Below are 15,383 nucleotides of genomic sequence, written 5' to 3'. Positions count from 1 at the left end.
CAATAGACCAGGGCTGCCAGCACTTAGCCGGCACTTTCTGATGTAAGCACCAGCTAATGAACAGGACCCAAGTAAGCCAAGACAACTAACTTGCCAGTGGCCTCAAAACCACATCTGTTTGACATTACTTGTCCACATGGTATATTTCTAGCACACTGTAAATTGGGCAAATATAGGCTCTCTGATTTCCTACCTGATAATTAAGAAAAGCCTTTGGAATAACAAACCCCAGCGCCTTTTCTAATACAGGGTTAGTGCAGAAAATTAAAGGTCTGCATTGTGAGCCCTACCCACATGGCTTGCTGGCATTCTGCTGCCTTGCCAAAGGCCTCAGATTTCACATTTACCCTTGGGAGCCGGCTAAGTAAGGTCACGTGGGATTTCCAGTTAGAAAACTGCACTTCACCTTAAGATACTCTCACTTCCCCAAAAAATGCATTTGGAACTTCATTAGCTCTCCTGGTCATCATCCTGTTTGTTTCACCTGGATCTTCTGATACAGTCAGAACCATCCTCCACAGTTCCCTCCTGATGCAGTGTGAAAAGAGTAATCCCAGATCACCCACGGACGTATTCAAACTACATATAAATAGATTCCGAATCCTCTACTGGATTACCACAATACTGAATTAACTTAGGTACAGAATTAAGCTATTTTCTCAGCCGTTCTGGAGAAATACCCTTAAGCAGATATTTATGTTGCATCCCTCGCCCTGCCCAGATTGGTGAATTCAGAATGGTATTAGGTTACGTTAGCACAGGTAATTACAGATTACCACGCTGCTCAGCACAGCTGCACAGGGCACCCCGTTCTCAGCTCTGATTCCAAATACCTGCCTTATCCCAGGCCTACAGCAGCAACTTGTCTGCTAGCACACCTCTTCTTGGCACGCATCTGGCTAAAGCAAGGAGTACGTGTTAACAGCCATAGGCCCATACAGGAGGTTCATCACGGAAAAATGTCTGTGTCTACAGTATAATCCAAGTAGCTAAATCCCAGTCTGGAGTCAACCCCACCCCTCCAAGAAGCATTAGTCCTCAAAAACAACTCCTGACATGTTATTCATCTTTCTGCTGATTGCTAACACCTCAAAACCCTTTACAGAACTGTAATGGCAAGAAGCACCCCTAGCAATACGACACAAAGATCATTCTTCCCCTTGGTGCATTTATACACATGCACCTGTGGAAAAACTACCCCCAAACATAACTACTGCTAGTACAGAGGTACTGCTAGATAGCAGAGCACAACCCCTGCAATCATATTGCTCTTCAGTTCCACATCCAGATAACAATAAAACAACACACAGGAAAGTTCACTGCGTTACTACCTTGCCACATAACATGAAAAGGTGCCAAGAGGTGTTGTGTGCCAGATCATGTCTCCAATACTTTTGGAATATGTTTGTATTAAATGACCTGTACGCCTCCTCCATGTGCATACCTGCACAACTCGCTAATCAATATACAGACAGCAAGCCAGAACAATTTCTTTTGATGATGTATCTGCCAACAGTTTTCTGAGCCTAATTTTAAATGTCCATTTTCAGCAGAACTCTTACATCTTATCTTAGTTTCTTCCTTGAGTCTCAGTAATTATTAATGACTTGTACATAGCTGTTGAGGTGTGTGCCCAATTTAGGTCAGTTATCTCATTTCTCTGGAGTACAGACTTCTCTCAAGCACAAACAACAAAACCTTGCATTTCAACTAAGCTCTCTGTTCGTACAGGTGCTGGTAATGCCAGGCAGATTACATTTATCTGTACAATAGAAGTTGGAAAAGCAAACTAACTTTTAATTTTGTTTAATAACTTAAGAACTACCTACAAAAACTTTCCAGCATGCAATATCATACTTAGGTCATAAAATTTCATGTACCAGCAGCAGAGACTGTCAAGTCTCCAGCTGTAGATGTACTTTCATAATTTTGAATTTTAGTCAGATCTAAAGCCTATTTTTTATTATTAAAAAAAAAAAAAAGACAGACACAAAGCAAAATCCTATGCATTGGAAACCTGCTTTTCAATGAGTCCTGTAAAGGTGAAGCAGTGACCCCGTTTTATATAAAGGGTAAAAAGCATTGGCCTGAGATGGCAGAATCAGCTCAGTTTTCTCCTCTAGTTGACAGAGTTCAGCTGTATTCCCCAGCTCTCAGAAAAGTGGCCTGAACATCCCACATAATTGCCAGTGGGTTAGGAAGGCAGGCGAGAGCACTTAATGCTCCCTTTGGAGCTACTCCACTTTGCCAGTCAGAAAAAGTTGACAGAAGTGACTTTACTCTCATATGCAGGGTCATGAACTAAAAGGGAAGTGTTTAGGTCTCATTCACCAGTCCAAGAGCAAATCATTCTTTTTTCTTTTTTCCCAGTTGACAATCTCTGGGTGAAATTCCTATTTAACCCCACTCCTCTACAGTGGTTAAAGTTTTCAGTTTTTAATTAAAAGCACTACTGCAAACTATCTTTTTGCGTGCACTCAGGTATAAGGCAATATTGTGCAAACTATGGGGATCTGTTCCAAAAAGCAAACTTGCCTACCACAAACTGTATTTTCTTTTAAAACGAAGTTTACCTTTTGGATATCCAATACATACTTAAACTGTGCCACTGCAGGGACACATCCCAGGCAGGAAAGAAATTCCATTGGTTGGTGGGGCTAATGGAGTATTGCCTCACCTGCCTGTTACATTCTCAATTATGCCCAAATTTCTTGGAGCTTTTATTTCATTATCTGCAAATACATTTTCAAACAGTTTTTGTATTGGTACATCTTCCATTTTAGTCCCATGGGAGCATGATAACCCATCTTTGTTTCTACAAATGGAGTGGAAATTATTACACACATTTCCTCAGTAATAAAAGACAGATGTAGTTTTGAACATAAGCCTATGTTTTGATTCTAAATTACTAGTATAAATCATAACTTCAATTAAATAAGCAACATGCTCTTAAACAATAGTAACACTTGATCCCAAATAGCAATGCGTTACTAGAAGTCAACACTGTCAAAAGCACTTTTTGGAAGTCACGCCATCAGCTTCTCCTGCTGTTTCGGTACCTTTCTCAGAGGGAACACAGGCAAGATGACCAACCACCTCAGTGGGCATTACAATTTAGAGCACATTACAATTTAGAACAGTCAGGTAAATGACTTAGAAAGATGAGCAATGGCTTCAGTGCACGCCCCTGCTACTGAAGGGAGACATGAATGATCCTTCTGCCTCGCAGAGGACAAGCCTGGTTTGGCCTCCCCACACAGGTTCCATGTTCCTGTAGAACCACGCATGTGAAGGCAGCACAGCTCAAAACACAGCACCGAGCCAAATGCAGGCTTCCAGAATATCTGTGGTCTTGGGGTGTATTCCCCAACACAAATGCAGTAGCATGAGCATCTCATGCAGAAAAAACAATGCTGAACAACAGCATAGACAAAGAAATATTCCTAAGAACAGACTGGTCTTTGATACTTGTATGTGATTGTTCCAAGTTCAATTTCCTTATTTACTTTTTTTTTGTTTGTTTTTATATATTTAGGTAGGTTCCACTCAGTTTCAACATAAAGCAAAATCACGCACTCGAAAGTGGAAGTTATTACCTCATACTGGTGTAATTCAACAGGAAGCCAGAAAACTTCCTTCAAGGTAGAGGATTTGGCGTGTGAACTCCAGACACGGACTGCATGCTCAACTTGCTGCTGCTGGTAAGTAGCTTTTCATTCCCCTGTCTTGTTCTTCAGCATTGAAGCTTAATTAAATGCTGTAGTAAACTAGAACTAAATGCACACGTGCTACCCAGATACTAATGTGTCTTTAAGGAAAACAACACAGCACTTTTTTTTTCCTCTGCCTTGTTCCTATTTACGCACACAGACCCTACTGTGTGAGTGGACATCAGGCAGCTATGGCTTGAAGCCTCTGTAAGAGGCCACCTTCTCCTTCAGAGCACAAAGCGTATGTTTAGATCTTCGAGATGTCCCAGTGGTGATATATACGTGTTGTTAGCTTTTGTAGGCCATAATTGAAAGAAGACCTCATTTATTCTAAACCAGATTTTTTATTTGGACAACCAATTAACAAACTTGCAGAAGTCTACTCTCTTAGCCCGTATGAAATTCTTTTTTCTGTTTTAGGAAAATGTTTGATTAAAAAGCGAATTAAACTGGGACATGATTCTGGATGCACAGTTATGTGCTACTGTACCGTATAAGCTAATAAGTCATCCTTGTTCACTGAAACCCCTTACATTCAGTGTTTATGACTAAACAGAAACCAAAAAAAGCCCTACAGGATGCTCATGGGAAAAATGAGCACTACAGCATTCAGTTTACATACCAGACTTCCAACATCACTCCCTACACGGTTACCACACATTCTGTAACTATTTTTCCATCCCAAGCTCTGCCAGCCGAGCAGCCCCCGGTCAGCACCACAGCCCAGGTCGAGCACTTCTGGGCCGTGACTCTAGCCTTGGTGCAGGGCTGGGACAGCAGCTGGCAGGCCGGGAGGCTGCCATACCCCGCCTGCTCCAGCTCTGCAGCCAGACTGCCAGCTCGGGAGCCGTCCTCGAGGAAGGCCAAGTCTGGACTGGGCTGGCACAGCTGGGGCATCACCGCTGCTGCCACCGCAACTGGGTGAGTTTCGCACTTATCCATTGCTGCCAGCTGTCTGAAACAGATCAGTCAAGTATTTTGAAACCTGCGAGCATACACTGTTGCTTAAGCTGTTTAAAACAGCATTATGTTTTATTTTTTCCTAAAACAAACGCACAAGAAGGAGAGGAGGCAGCTGCCAAGCCCGGCACGGATCCCAAGGCGGTGCTTCCCTCCTGCGGGGGCCGCACCTCCGCGGCTCCCACCGACTTCTCCTAGGCCAAAGGGTCGCGGGGTTTATTCGGGGCGGGCGCGTTTTCGGGCTGTTCCTGCATTACCGCACCGCCCGCTCCCAGCCCCAGCCGGGGGGCTCCGGCCGGGCCCGGCCCCTCAGCGCCCGGCAGCAGCGGAACGGGGCAGGCGGCTGCGTCCCGCCCGGCCCTGCCCTGCCCTGCCCAGCCCGGCGGGCACCTACCGTCAGCAGACGGGGCCATCTCGATGAGGGTCTCGCTCGCCTTCCTGCCCAGGCGGTTCATGGCGCCTCGCCTTCCCCACGCTCCTCCCGGCCCCTGCTCGCCCGCACCCGGCCGCTTGGCCGCCTCCCGGAGCGCAGCGGTGCGGTGGGGAACGGGGTGAGTCAGGGGGCGGGCGGGCGGCCATGCATGCGCACTGCCCGCGGGGCGGGGCGGGGCGGGGGGGGGCGGCCGCCGCCCGGGGAAGCCGGGGCTCCATGGCGGGGGCTCCCTGACGGGGAAGGGGGGAGGTGGCTGAGGGTGTCACCCGCACCCAGCCGCTGGCACTCGAAGGCCGCCCAGCGCCTTCCCCTCACGGTTGAAGAGACAGATAGTGATCTGCTGGTTTACATACAGCGATGGGGCTGTCTTTGTTTCTGGGTCTTTTATCACAGCGGATCTTTTATGAGGGAAGTTGAAGGAAGTGCGATAGAGTAGCGTTCACTTCAGGGGGTGCTCTTTTTTCCTCCTTGGGGATGGATGGGCTGGCTCTCCTGGTCCTGCCTCTGCTGGATCAGGCACTAAAGGCCATCCCTGTCAGCTGTCCTGGCTGTGGATTCACAGCAATGCTAGTAAAAGCATTGTTTTGGCTAGCTGCCCATGGGTCTTCAAAGCTGTAGGTGAGAAACTGACAGAAATAATAACAAAGCCTGAGGAAGGGAAAATGGGGCATGGAAAGTGGAGACGAAACTCAAGTCTGGTTGAGTTTCTCAACTTCTGGGTGTTGGATTAAGAGATAAAAGCAACGCCAGCTTGGTCCGGGTCCCTTGGTCTGGCCCAGCCTGCTTTGGCCTCCCTCAGGGGCTCCGAACCAGGCCTCTCCCCGCGCCCTCAGAGAAGGCTCAGATGGCGGCTGCTGCGCGCTGCCCTGGGGCTGCTGTCGTTTTTATGTCCCTAACAGCCCCGTCTTCTCCTTTCTTCAGTAGTTTGTCCTCCACTGTTTGTCCAATACACTGGTTTCACATAGTTTTTATTAATTTGCGCTCCCTCAAGGCAGATCTTGAGGCCTTTTTACCCATTAACTTTTTTGTTTATTTGGCGTGTACTGACAATGTAACAATTGTATGCAACAAACATACCAGGTTTTGTTACTTGAGCAACTAGCATGCAACATCAGTTTCATGGAGAATTTCTCAATCATGAAGTTAATCAAGTCAAGCAAGTCCCTCAGTTAAGGTGCTGGGCCTGCACTTCAGTCTACGTCTGGTACTAGGCCTTTATTTTATTGTATGGCATTACTGCTTCAAGAAATATATTTTTAGTCATGGGCAAGACCTAAAAACATATCTGGTTGCTTTCCAAAGTCTGAAACGTTGTTTTTTTAATCTCAAGATGCAGGGTACCGGGAGCAAAGCCTACAGAAATGGCCTGCTAAGTGAGAAGCATTTAAACAACTTGTAACAGCATACAATTCACTAGGTCACAATGTTCAGTTTAAAAGCTGTGTTTTCTAAGCCCTTAATTTTATCAGAACTTTAAATATAGGATAAATGCTTTTATGCCTGTAGAAGATGCAATTAGAGTTCCACCATTTAACAAGAGCCAGAAACAGCAACAATTTCAGTGGCCATGGCTAGGTTTTGCCTTCTAATTGTATGCTTTCTCTTCCCAGCTCCACCCAGCATGTGCATGTGAAGCCGACCATATCTAAAGCTATGTAAGTACTCCAGAGATGATTTTGCAGATCCCTGTAATTGGTCGGGTACATGGTTTCTTGAAGCACTGAATTTATGTAAATTACATAGTAGTTTATGTCAGAGACAGGACAGGAATCTGCTCTCCCAGGAGGTACAAAAGGCCTTGTGTCCGTGGCAGGCACACAGGAGGTACATGCAATACATGAAAGCATTTAGCTTTCTTGGATATTCTGAGTTTAAGCAGTCATTGTCTTACTCAGGGGCTTCAGAGTATGCCAAAGTGATCTAGGACCAAACTTCCTACAAAAGGCACAGGCCTTTTTCACTCTTACCTTACATTTTCACTGCTGTTCGTAAGGCAGTGAGTCAGGTTAACCTGTTAAGCTAATTTTTTTTTTTTCCTTGTGGGTTTCCAGTTCTGTGACTCATTGCAAGCAACGGGTACTGCTAACACAGAGACAGAAATGGGGCACCACACAGAACTATTTTATTTTCAGTTTCAGAACTATTTTATTCCTTAAATATCAAGACAACCAGGAATGCCATTGTATTTCTGCTTTTGGTGGTCTGTGGTTCAAACACTGTTTCTAATACTGTGTATATATAAAACAAAAAATAAAAATAGTAGACTTTAGGTGTAGTTAATGTGCATTGCCAGAAATTGCTAGTAGTGATTACGCTTGGGATGTTCAGCAGCAAAATGTAATCTTTAACTATGTGCACTAAAGGAGAGCAGATAATCTGTATCCCTTATTTTTTTTTTTCTTATCCCTTATAAAGGCTTTTTCAAAAGCATGAAACCAGTTTAGGAGCCATCATATTTTCTAACTTGTTTAAGTGCAGAACATTGGGAGGATTGGAGGGCCAGATTTTAAAGATATCCGTGCTTCCATCATTGTCTTAGATAAGTACCCCATAATCTGTTCAAAAGCACAATTTTCATTCTGAGATCCTAGCTTTTAAAAGTCATGTTAGAGGACTAAATGTTTTGGCATCGAAGCATCTTTGAAATATATGGTCCTAAATCGTGTTGAAAATAAAGCTTTTATGTATAGCAGTTAGATGCTTTGAAAAAAAAAAAAAAAGTTCTCTATTATTTACCCACCATGAAGGAATATAATATAGACAATTTTGTTTGTTTGTTTTTACCACTTGGGGATCTATAAGCTGTTAAGATGCCATGTGCTTTCAGGATTCTATATCTGTAAATCATAGAAAGACTGTATATCCTGAGTTGGAAGGGACCCACGAGGATCATCAAGTCCAACTTCTGGTTTCTCACAGAACAACCCCAAAATCAAACCATATGTCTGAGAGCGTTGTCCAAATACTTTTTGAACTCCCAACAGGCTTGCTGCAATGACTACTTCCCCAGGGAGCCTATTCCAGTGCCTGACCACCCTCCCAGTGAAGAACTTTTCCTAATATCTCACCTGAACATCCCCTTTCACAGCTTCATGCCATTCCCTCAGTTCTTACCACTGGTTACCAGAAAGATCAGCTCCTGCCCCTCTGCTCTCTGTGAAGACCAAGTAGGCCTTCCCTTTGCAGAGACCTAGACCTGTAGGCCTAGTCTAGGCTTCCTCTCAGTCTCCTCTTTTCTAGGCTGAACAAACCAAGCTGCTCCTCATACATCATACTTTCTAGACCCTTCACCATCTTTGTAGCCCTCCTTTGAACACTCTCCAATATTTTTATATTCTTTTTATACTGTGGTGCCCAAAACTGCACACAGTACTCAAGATGAGGCTGCACCAGCACTGAGCAGAGAAGGACCATCATTTCCCTCGACCAGCTGGCCATGCTGTGCCTGATATCCCCCAGGATATAGTCAGCCCTTTTGGCTGCTAGGGCACACTGGTGACTTAGATTCAGCTTGCCATCAACCAGAACCCCCAGATCCCTTTCTGTGGGGCTGCTCTCCGGCTTCTCATCCTCCAGTCTGTACGTATATCCATGGCTGCCCCATTCCAGGTACAGAATCTAGTACTTGCTCTTGTCAAACTTCATATTGATGGTGATTGCCACTTATATATCCCTGTCACAGTCTCAGAAGGTGCAATAACTTTCTGCCACTGAAAATGTGTATTGTGCATACTCCTTCTGCTTAGGAAAGTTTTGTATATATTCAGTTTTAGTAAGTTCCCACATCAGACTGTGAGCATAAGTCTGAAACAGATAGAGTAAGAAAACCCAAGTTTGAAACAGATACAGTAAGAAAAGGTAAAGCATCGTGTCTCCTTACCAGTCTCTTCAGTCTACAACCCATGGCGGATTGCTTTGCTGTAAGGTTTCAGTTCACACAGAATGCATCCCAGAAGCCGATGTTACCACCTCCCTCCACTTCTTCAAGCAATTAAATGTCTTTGAGGCTTTACAAGAGCCAACCAGTGCCTTTCCCTGTCTTTAAATTAGCCTTTTAGAATATAAATAATAGTGTGATTTGGAAAGAAATTAATCCTCTAGAGACCAGTAGAACTAGGTATCAAAGAGGTTTAGAAAGATAAAGTTGAACTCAGATGGAAGTTAGATGCTCAAACCCAACATGACAATAATCAAAACATCAAAACTCCTGTTTGGTTACCCGGTTACCACTTAGTCTTGTAACTTTCATGGCTTTTTTTTTTTTTTTTTTTTTTTTTTTTTCCCTAATGCTGCCAGAAAGGAAGCACGGTATCTCTTTCTCAGGCAATAACATCAGTTAAAGCTTCAGTGCTTCCCTGGAATGCTGGAGCTCACAGACCAGTTACTGTGACTGAAGGGGATTTGACCTCTCCTAATGCAGTGCCACACCACCAACCTGTAGGCTGTGTTAGAGATGATGAGGGAAGTACCTTACACCCTTCTTTTACGGTTGCCACAGTAAAGAAAGGAATGTAGTAGCCCCTGATCTCAGAGAAAGCCTGAGGGAGATTTTTGCTGTCTGGAGATTCAGTCTGGGTTCCCTAAACTTTTCCTGCATTTTACTCAGATGCTGTTTGATATCTGACTCTCCTTGCACCGTATGCAGTTCTTCAGGCTAAACACAGCTGTCTGAAAACTCCAGGGTCAGGCACCTAGGAAATACAGCAATGCTTGCTGATGGAACAGGCATTTGAATTTGTATACGAAGACAGCTAATTTTATTTGCATGCTGCCTTGCAACCCTAAAAATCATCAGGAAATGATAATGATAAGAGGCTGCTCTAAACAGTTCCGGTGTTAGGTGGCAGAATGTAAGCAGTTCTCAAAGAAAGTTTGACATAGTATGCAAATGTACGTAGTTACTCACTGCATTTTCTCTTCACACTTTTCAGTTAGTCATCTGTTTGTATTAAGTAGCGCAGGTAAGGATAACACCTACAATACTTAAACAAACACATATCTCTGCAGACTACAATCTGCTTTTTACTTGAGCCGATTTACTGCGAATTTACAATAGCAGAGCTAAAATCAACTGCCTGGTTTGTTCTCTACCCTAGGGCAAGGAAACTACATGGGTGTGGTCCCAGCTAAGCCCAGCCACGTCTCTGCAGGGTGCTGACTGCTCCGGGAGGAGGAAAGCATGAAACAGGAACAACAGTTCTGTGTCCTTTGCATGAGTAACAGATGTGTTGAAAGAGCTGCAAGAGACCAAGGTAATCTTAACAGAAAGCTATATTTTGGTGTTTTAACAGAAGCCCGTATCCCATTTCATACACAAGCACACGTTTTAGTTCTGTCATTTTGCAGTTGCATTCCAATAACTGGATTCCCCGGTTTACAGCTGCTATCAAAGCCTTCTTGAAATAACACAAAGAAACCACAAAAAAGACCACAAGGAAAAAAATACATTGTTAGGTACTGGGGAGTAGAAAGAATCCATCTCTTTCATGCTGCTAGAGACTTTATAAGGATATCCTAATATGCAAACAATCTATTCATTAAGTATGTGTGAGGTGTGATTCTTCGCTCTTGTTGTGTCCCTGAGGATATACTTCCATTGATTTTACTAAACTGCTCCTAAATAGCTGAGCGGAGATCAGTATTTCATTCTGATCGGTTGTGCACTGATAGGTGCGTTTGTAGAAAGGATTATTGAATGCAGTAGAGTTGGGATAAGGCTACTTGATCAGTTCTGGCACTTAAATGACAATGTTAATTTAAGGACATTTTAGTAAGTTCCTACGTGCTTTCTAGCGAAATCATCCATTTTCTCTCTCGCTATTATAGATAGTTTCTCAGGATTTAGTGCCCTCTTGTGGTAATTGTGTTTTCTCCTGTGAAACTAGGTATGCTGACACCTCGGTTTTTTTTTTTTTTTTCCTTTTAGTTTTCTCTGCATCAGTTGATTACCCTTTGGTGATCTGCATCAGTTGATTACCCTTTGGTGATAAATGGATAAAATTAGGTGAAATTATATATATATATATATTAAAAAAAAAAAAAAAAAACAAAAAAAACAACACAAAAACAACAAAAAAAACGCAGGGTTGTGGATGGAGTAAATGAGGAGGCTGATGTATGAAAACCAAAGCATTGAAATGTTGCAGGGAGCTAAGTAGCTCTAGCAAAAATATTGGAAACTTTAGTTCAATTCAGTGTGCATTAATCAGCTTAGACAGTAAAGCAGAACTGAATTATAAAGGTACCATAAAATTAAGAGAGCAAAACATTGCAGTTTTGTATGAGATAAAATGTAGTCTCACACAAAATTTTCAACATACCTTCTAATGACTTGTACATCTCTTGCATGTGCCCATTTTTAACTGTTCTTAGTTACCTATTTTATTGCAAATTTACAGAAATGTATAAAGAGATTATCAGCTACATAAAAAAATACTAGGAAAATATAAACCCTTCTATATGCTTATTAATAAGGCAGGATATTCAAGCACAACTTATTAGCTGTCAGGCTGCTGAGAATAGTAGAAATAATGTTACAAGTGATTGTCTAATCCTATGGACAGTATTGAATGAATGTGTTCTTCTCTGCTGTTTACAAAATTCTTTGTGAAGAACATTAGAGGTTCCAGTGTAAGCTTTAAAAAAATGTTTCACTTTTGCTGTTATAAATTATATTTAAATTCTGCATATTTGGTAGATTTACACCCTAAAAACAACTTGAACAATCTCTTACATCAAAGGATCAAACTACATCTTCTCTTTTCAGCCCATCTCCTTGGATATGCTCTACAGTTTAGTTCTAGTCCCTTGGCTGAAGATTTCCACCCTAATAAAATTGTGCAGTGAGCTGCTAGTTCTTGTTTGTTGTAACCTTTCAGTTTTCTTTTATACTCATTTTCACAGTTTTTCTGTGCAACTATGTGAGATACACAGTAAAATGTTTCCAGCCTTTCCCCAGTCTCTAGTCCTAGCTGATTTCTACACCAGATCCTGTCTGAAAAATGTAATACTTATCTCCCCACCCAGGGGAACCCTTGTGCAAAGTTGTCAGGGCTGCCCCAGTTGTCCTGTCCATCCTAGTCACAGCACAGGCTGAGCATATAGATGAGTTACATGCACTCCATGAACATGATAAGCATCCAGGAGCAGCAGGAGTGGTGCAACACATGGGTACTCCCAGCCACCTCAAACGTAACAGGAAGGATAAGGCAAAAAGAAAAGTGACAAAGTGAAGTAGAGAAGATGTATCTAAAAATCATTACTTTGAAGTATAAATAGTAAGATGAAATCAATATAATTAAAAATTTATATACACATTCTAAGCAGGAAGTAGCAGAGACTGATGAAAAGTGAAAAAAAAAAAGTCAAAGCAATAAGTAAGAAAGATATCAAATTGAAACTTTCATTGTCTGGGAAGTATTGTATTTTAAATTTCGGGGGAATGGAGGAAAGCTCTCAAAATGCAAGGTGCTACTGTGTTTCCTCCGGCTTCTAATAGGCCTATGAGGGCCAACCATAAAATACTTTAATGCTGTTTAGCTCTGGCTTCAAGTGGGAATACTGAAGTGTAACACAAATAGGCCAGTGCAGAGTTCAGTAATTTCAGTACAGCAAATCTGATATTTGAACACTTTTTCTATAGCTGTCTCTTAGAATGTTAATTCTACTTTCCTATTAAAGTGTTGAATTCATAAGAAGAGCTCTGTCATCTCTAATAAAAGTCAAATCTGTTTTCTTGAGATTACTGCTACTGTCTGTAATACAGTTCTTATGAATTGGGTTGTTTATCAGAAGACAAACTAGTTGTGACTTCTAACTCTGTCCTCTTGGATAATCGTTCCAAGTACTTAGTATATATGGAAGAATTTCATTTATCATTTATTTTTCTCCTCATTTTTAAAGGTCTTGTGTTTCATACTTCAAATGTGAAAAGAGGCAAGAAAATACCATAGTGGAAAGCCGCATGCCTTGCCTCATTAGAGAATTAGAGCATTAGAACGTGCATTAGAGAAATGAATGTGACTTTAAATAGGAGAGGTAGCACTGGCTTGTCCTGATCCACTCCTACATTAAGTTAGGCAATGTTGCTACTTCATTTTTCAGTTCAGAGCACTTCTGCATGTTTTGATAGAAGTTTTGAATAATAATACTAATATGAATGCCAAGGTCATTTACTCTTTAATTTTCAGTGATCTTGGGTACTAGAATCAAAACCTTGTGCAGTAACTGTAAATACAACTGCTATCGGTCCATTTTTGCATGGCATTCTGCTAAAACTTGTCTGCCTTGAGTTAATAGAGTGGACTTCAGTTAATCTGTTAAAATTCTCGTGTTTCATAAAAATCAGCCTTTTAGTAATAGGTCTGTGGTTTCTGATGTGATTTAATTTTTCTGAGTCTGACATCTCAAGAATTAAAATAGAATGACAATTTTAAAAACTGTCAGTAATCACTGCTCTTATCAATCATTATCCAATGAAGCTCTATGTGTATTAGCTAACTTTGCCTTGGTCTGCAGCAGCTTTTTTCTTCATTTCCTTTGTACTTTCACAAGGTAATGATGTTATTAAGCTTCATCCCTCCATTTCTGTTTGTAAAATTGATATCCTCCTCACATTCTTCTTGTCATACTCAAATGAAAACTGAAACAGGCAAAGCATTTTTTTTTCTTGCACCTATAAGCATCTGTGCTATTTAAAAATAATTAAAAAAAAATCTGACTATCCACTTATGATTTAGTATCTCCATAGCATAGCCCTAAAGAAATGCTAATGGAATAAGAGTCTATTATTATTTTTCTGTCTGCATGCTCCAGGATTCATGTTTAAAATCTTGTTATTCTGTTATAATATTTTTATTCAAACATCTCGTAACCTTTGTTTTGAATTCATTTTCAAGATTATGCTTTGTCACTAGACTGGTGATCATATTCTCTAATTCAGCACAATTGCATACGTTGTCAGGGTCAACATCAGCTACAGCACTTGCTTTAATTAAGCCTCATGAACACTAATCTCTTTAGCAGTGTTATCTGATAGCAGAGAAGTGATTATTCGTATTGCTTTACTATGGCACATTTACTAATTCATATAAGCAAGCTTCCTTTTCCAAAGACCAGCAACTTTTACACAGTTCTTTCCCAAAATTTATTGCAGTCTTCAATACTGTCATCATTCCATGCCCTTCTTTTCTGCTTTGAGAAACCCATTTTGCATATCTTCAATAAATATTCCCTGTTTTTTTTTTTTTTCTTGTTGGTGTTATTTGATGTTTTTAGAGCTGGGGCATGGACTGTGACTGTGGGCTGTGACTTTTTCTATTGCTTTTCTCTCATGAGAAACTGAAACACAGTCATGTTCTCCACCATGATTACATGGTACATCAAATGTGATCGCCGTGACTATGTGCTATATGAGAAACTAGATTTAAAATTTTCCCTGTGTGGATTGGTATTGCTGACCATTCCACTGCTGGTTTTAATTTGGACAAAAAAATGGGCTTAGACGGTGATGGGATAAGCAATATCATCAGCTGCTGTTCCAGAACAGTTCCCCTTGTCACTACTGATCATTACTTTTATAGAAACAGTCTGTTGATTATCAACTGCAGTTTGATTGATAAAATTATTAACAACAGGAGCACTGTTTCTTGTTTTTATACTATACATCTCAGAAGTTGCTTAGCTAGCTGTTAAGGGGTATGTCAGGAAATAGGGTCCTGTGTGAGCTGTATGAAAAACATGATAGATTTTCCTTAGCTTTATTACACCTATTGTGAACTCGGCCAACTGCGCTCGGCTTTGTGCAACAAATAATTCCCAGTGATATGTTTTAAGCTACTATCAATTTGCCAGTGAAATCAGTTGGTTCAGCGGGGCGTAAACATATCTGAGCCAAATCCAAACAAATGGCTTGGCTGGAGCCCCATTTTGCTGTTTCAAAATGCAAAGTAACCAGCAGGAATTGTGAAGAGGTAGGGGATTCACAATTACCTTGGCATTATGGTCCATACTGGTGTTGTATTTAACTCCTGCCAGAGTAACCTAACTATAGCTTAGTTCTTTACTCCTACTGAAGTTCGTGTATTGATCTCTCCCAGCTCATACCTATCTAGGTTATCCAAAACCTGAATTACTTCACATTCAGTCTAACAGTTCCTAGGTAAAACAACAACACTAGCGAACCTATGACACAGTTTGTAATTCCCCATCAAATTCAAGGCATATAAAACTTACTTTCCATAGCATAAATACACAAAAATATATTTCACAATGTGTTCCCC

At 41.5% G+C, this 15,383-nt stretch overlaps 1 protein-coding gene and 1 long non-coding RNA gene across 20 annotated transcripts in view; one reads left to right on the top strand and one right to left on the bottom strand.

The window, feature by feature from the left end:
- Positions 1-5,267, bottom strand: part of ANO5 (anoctamin 5) — a 54,275-nt gene extending 49,008 nt beyond the window's left edge. For 11 of the 19 annotated variants that reach the window (XM_038179094.2, XM_038179104.2, XM_038179096.2 and 8 more), the window contains exon 1: positions 5,065-5,267. In XM_038179094.2, the coding sequence (XP_038035022.1) occupies positions 5,065-5,125 (61 nt within the window). In that variant the 5' untranslated portion in view covers positions 5,126-5,267. The remainder of the gene's footprint in view (positions 1-5,064) is intronic. The other 8 variants (XM_072039147.1, XM_072039150.1, XM_038179107.2 and 5 more) reach the window with 2 other exon arrangements.
- LOC101790603 (uncharacterized) overlaps positions 1-15,383 on the top strand; it is a 388,896-nt gene that overhangs the window by 216,533 nt on the left and 156,980 nt on the right. The window contains exons 6-8 of the long non-coding RNA XR_011809805.1: positions 3,536-3,701; positions 6,714-6,758; positions 10,200-10,355. This is a non-coding gene — a long non-coding RNA (uncharacterized lncRNA). The remainder of the gene's footprint in view (positions 1-3,535; positions 3,702-6,713; positions 6,759-10,199; positions 10,356-15,383) is intronic.

This window comes from Anas platyrhynchos, chromosome 5, assembly GCF_047663525.1.
Source record: "Anas platyrhynchos isolate ZD024472 breed Pekin duck chromosome 5, IASCAAS_PekinDuck_T2T, whole genome shotgun sequence".
In the NCBI taxonomy this organism is placed as follows: Eukaryota; Metazoa; Chordata; class Aves; order Anseriformes; family Anatidae; genus Anas; species Anas platyrhynchos.
This window is presented reverse-complemented; position numbering and strand designations above follow the sequence as displayed.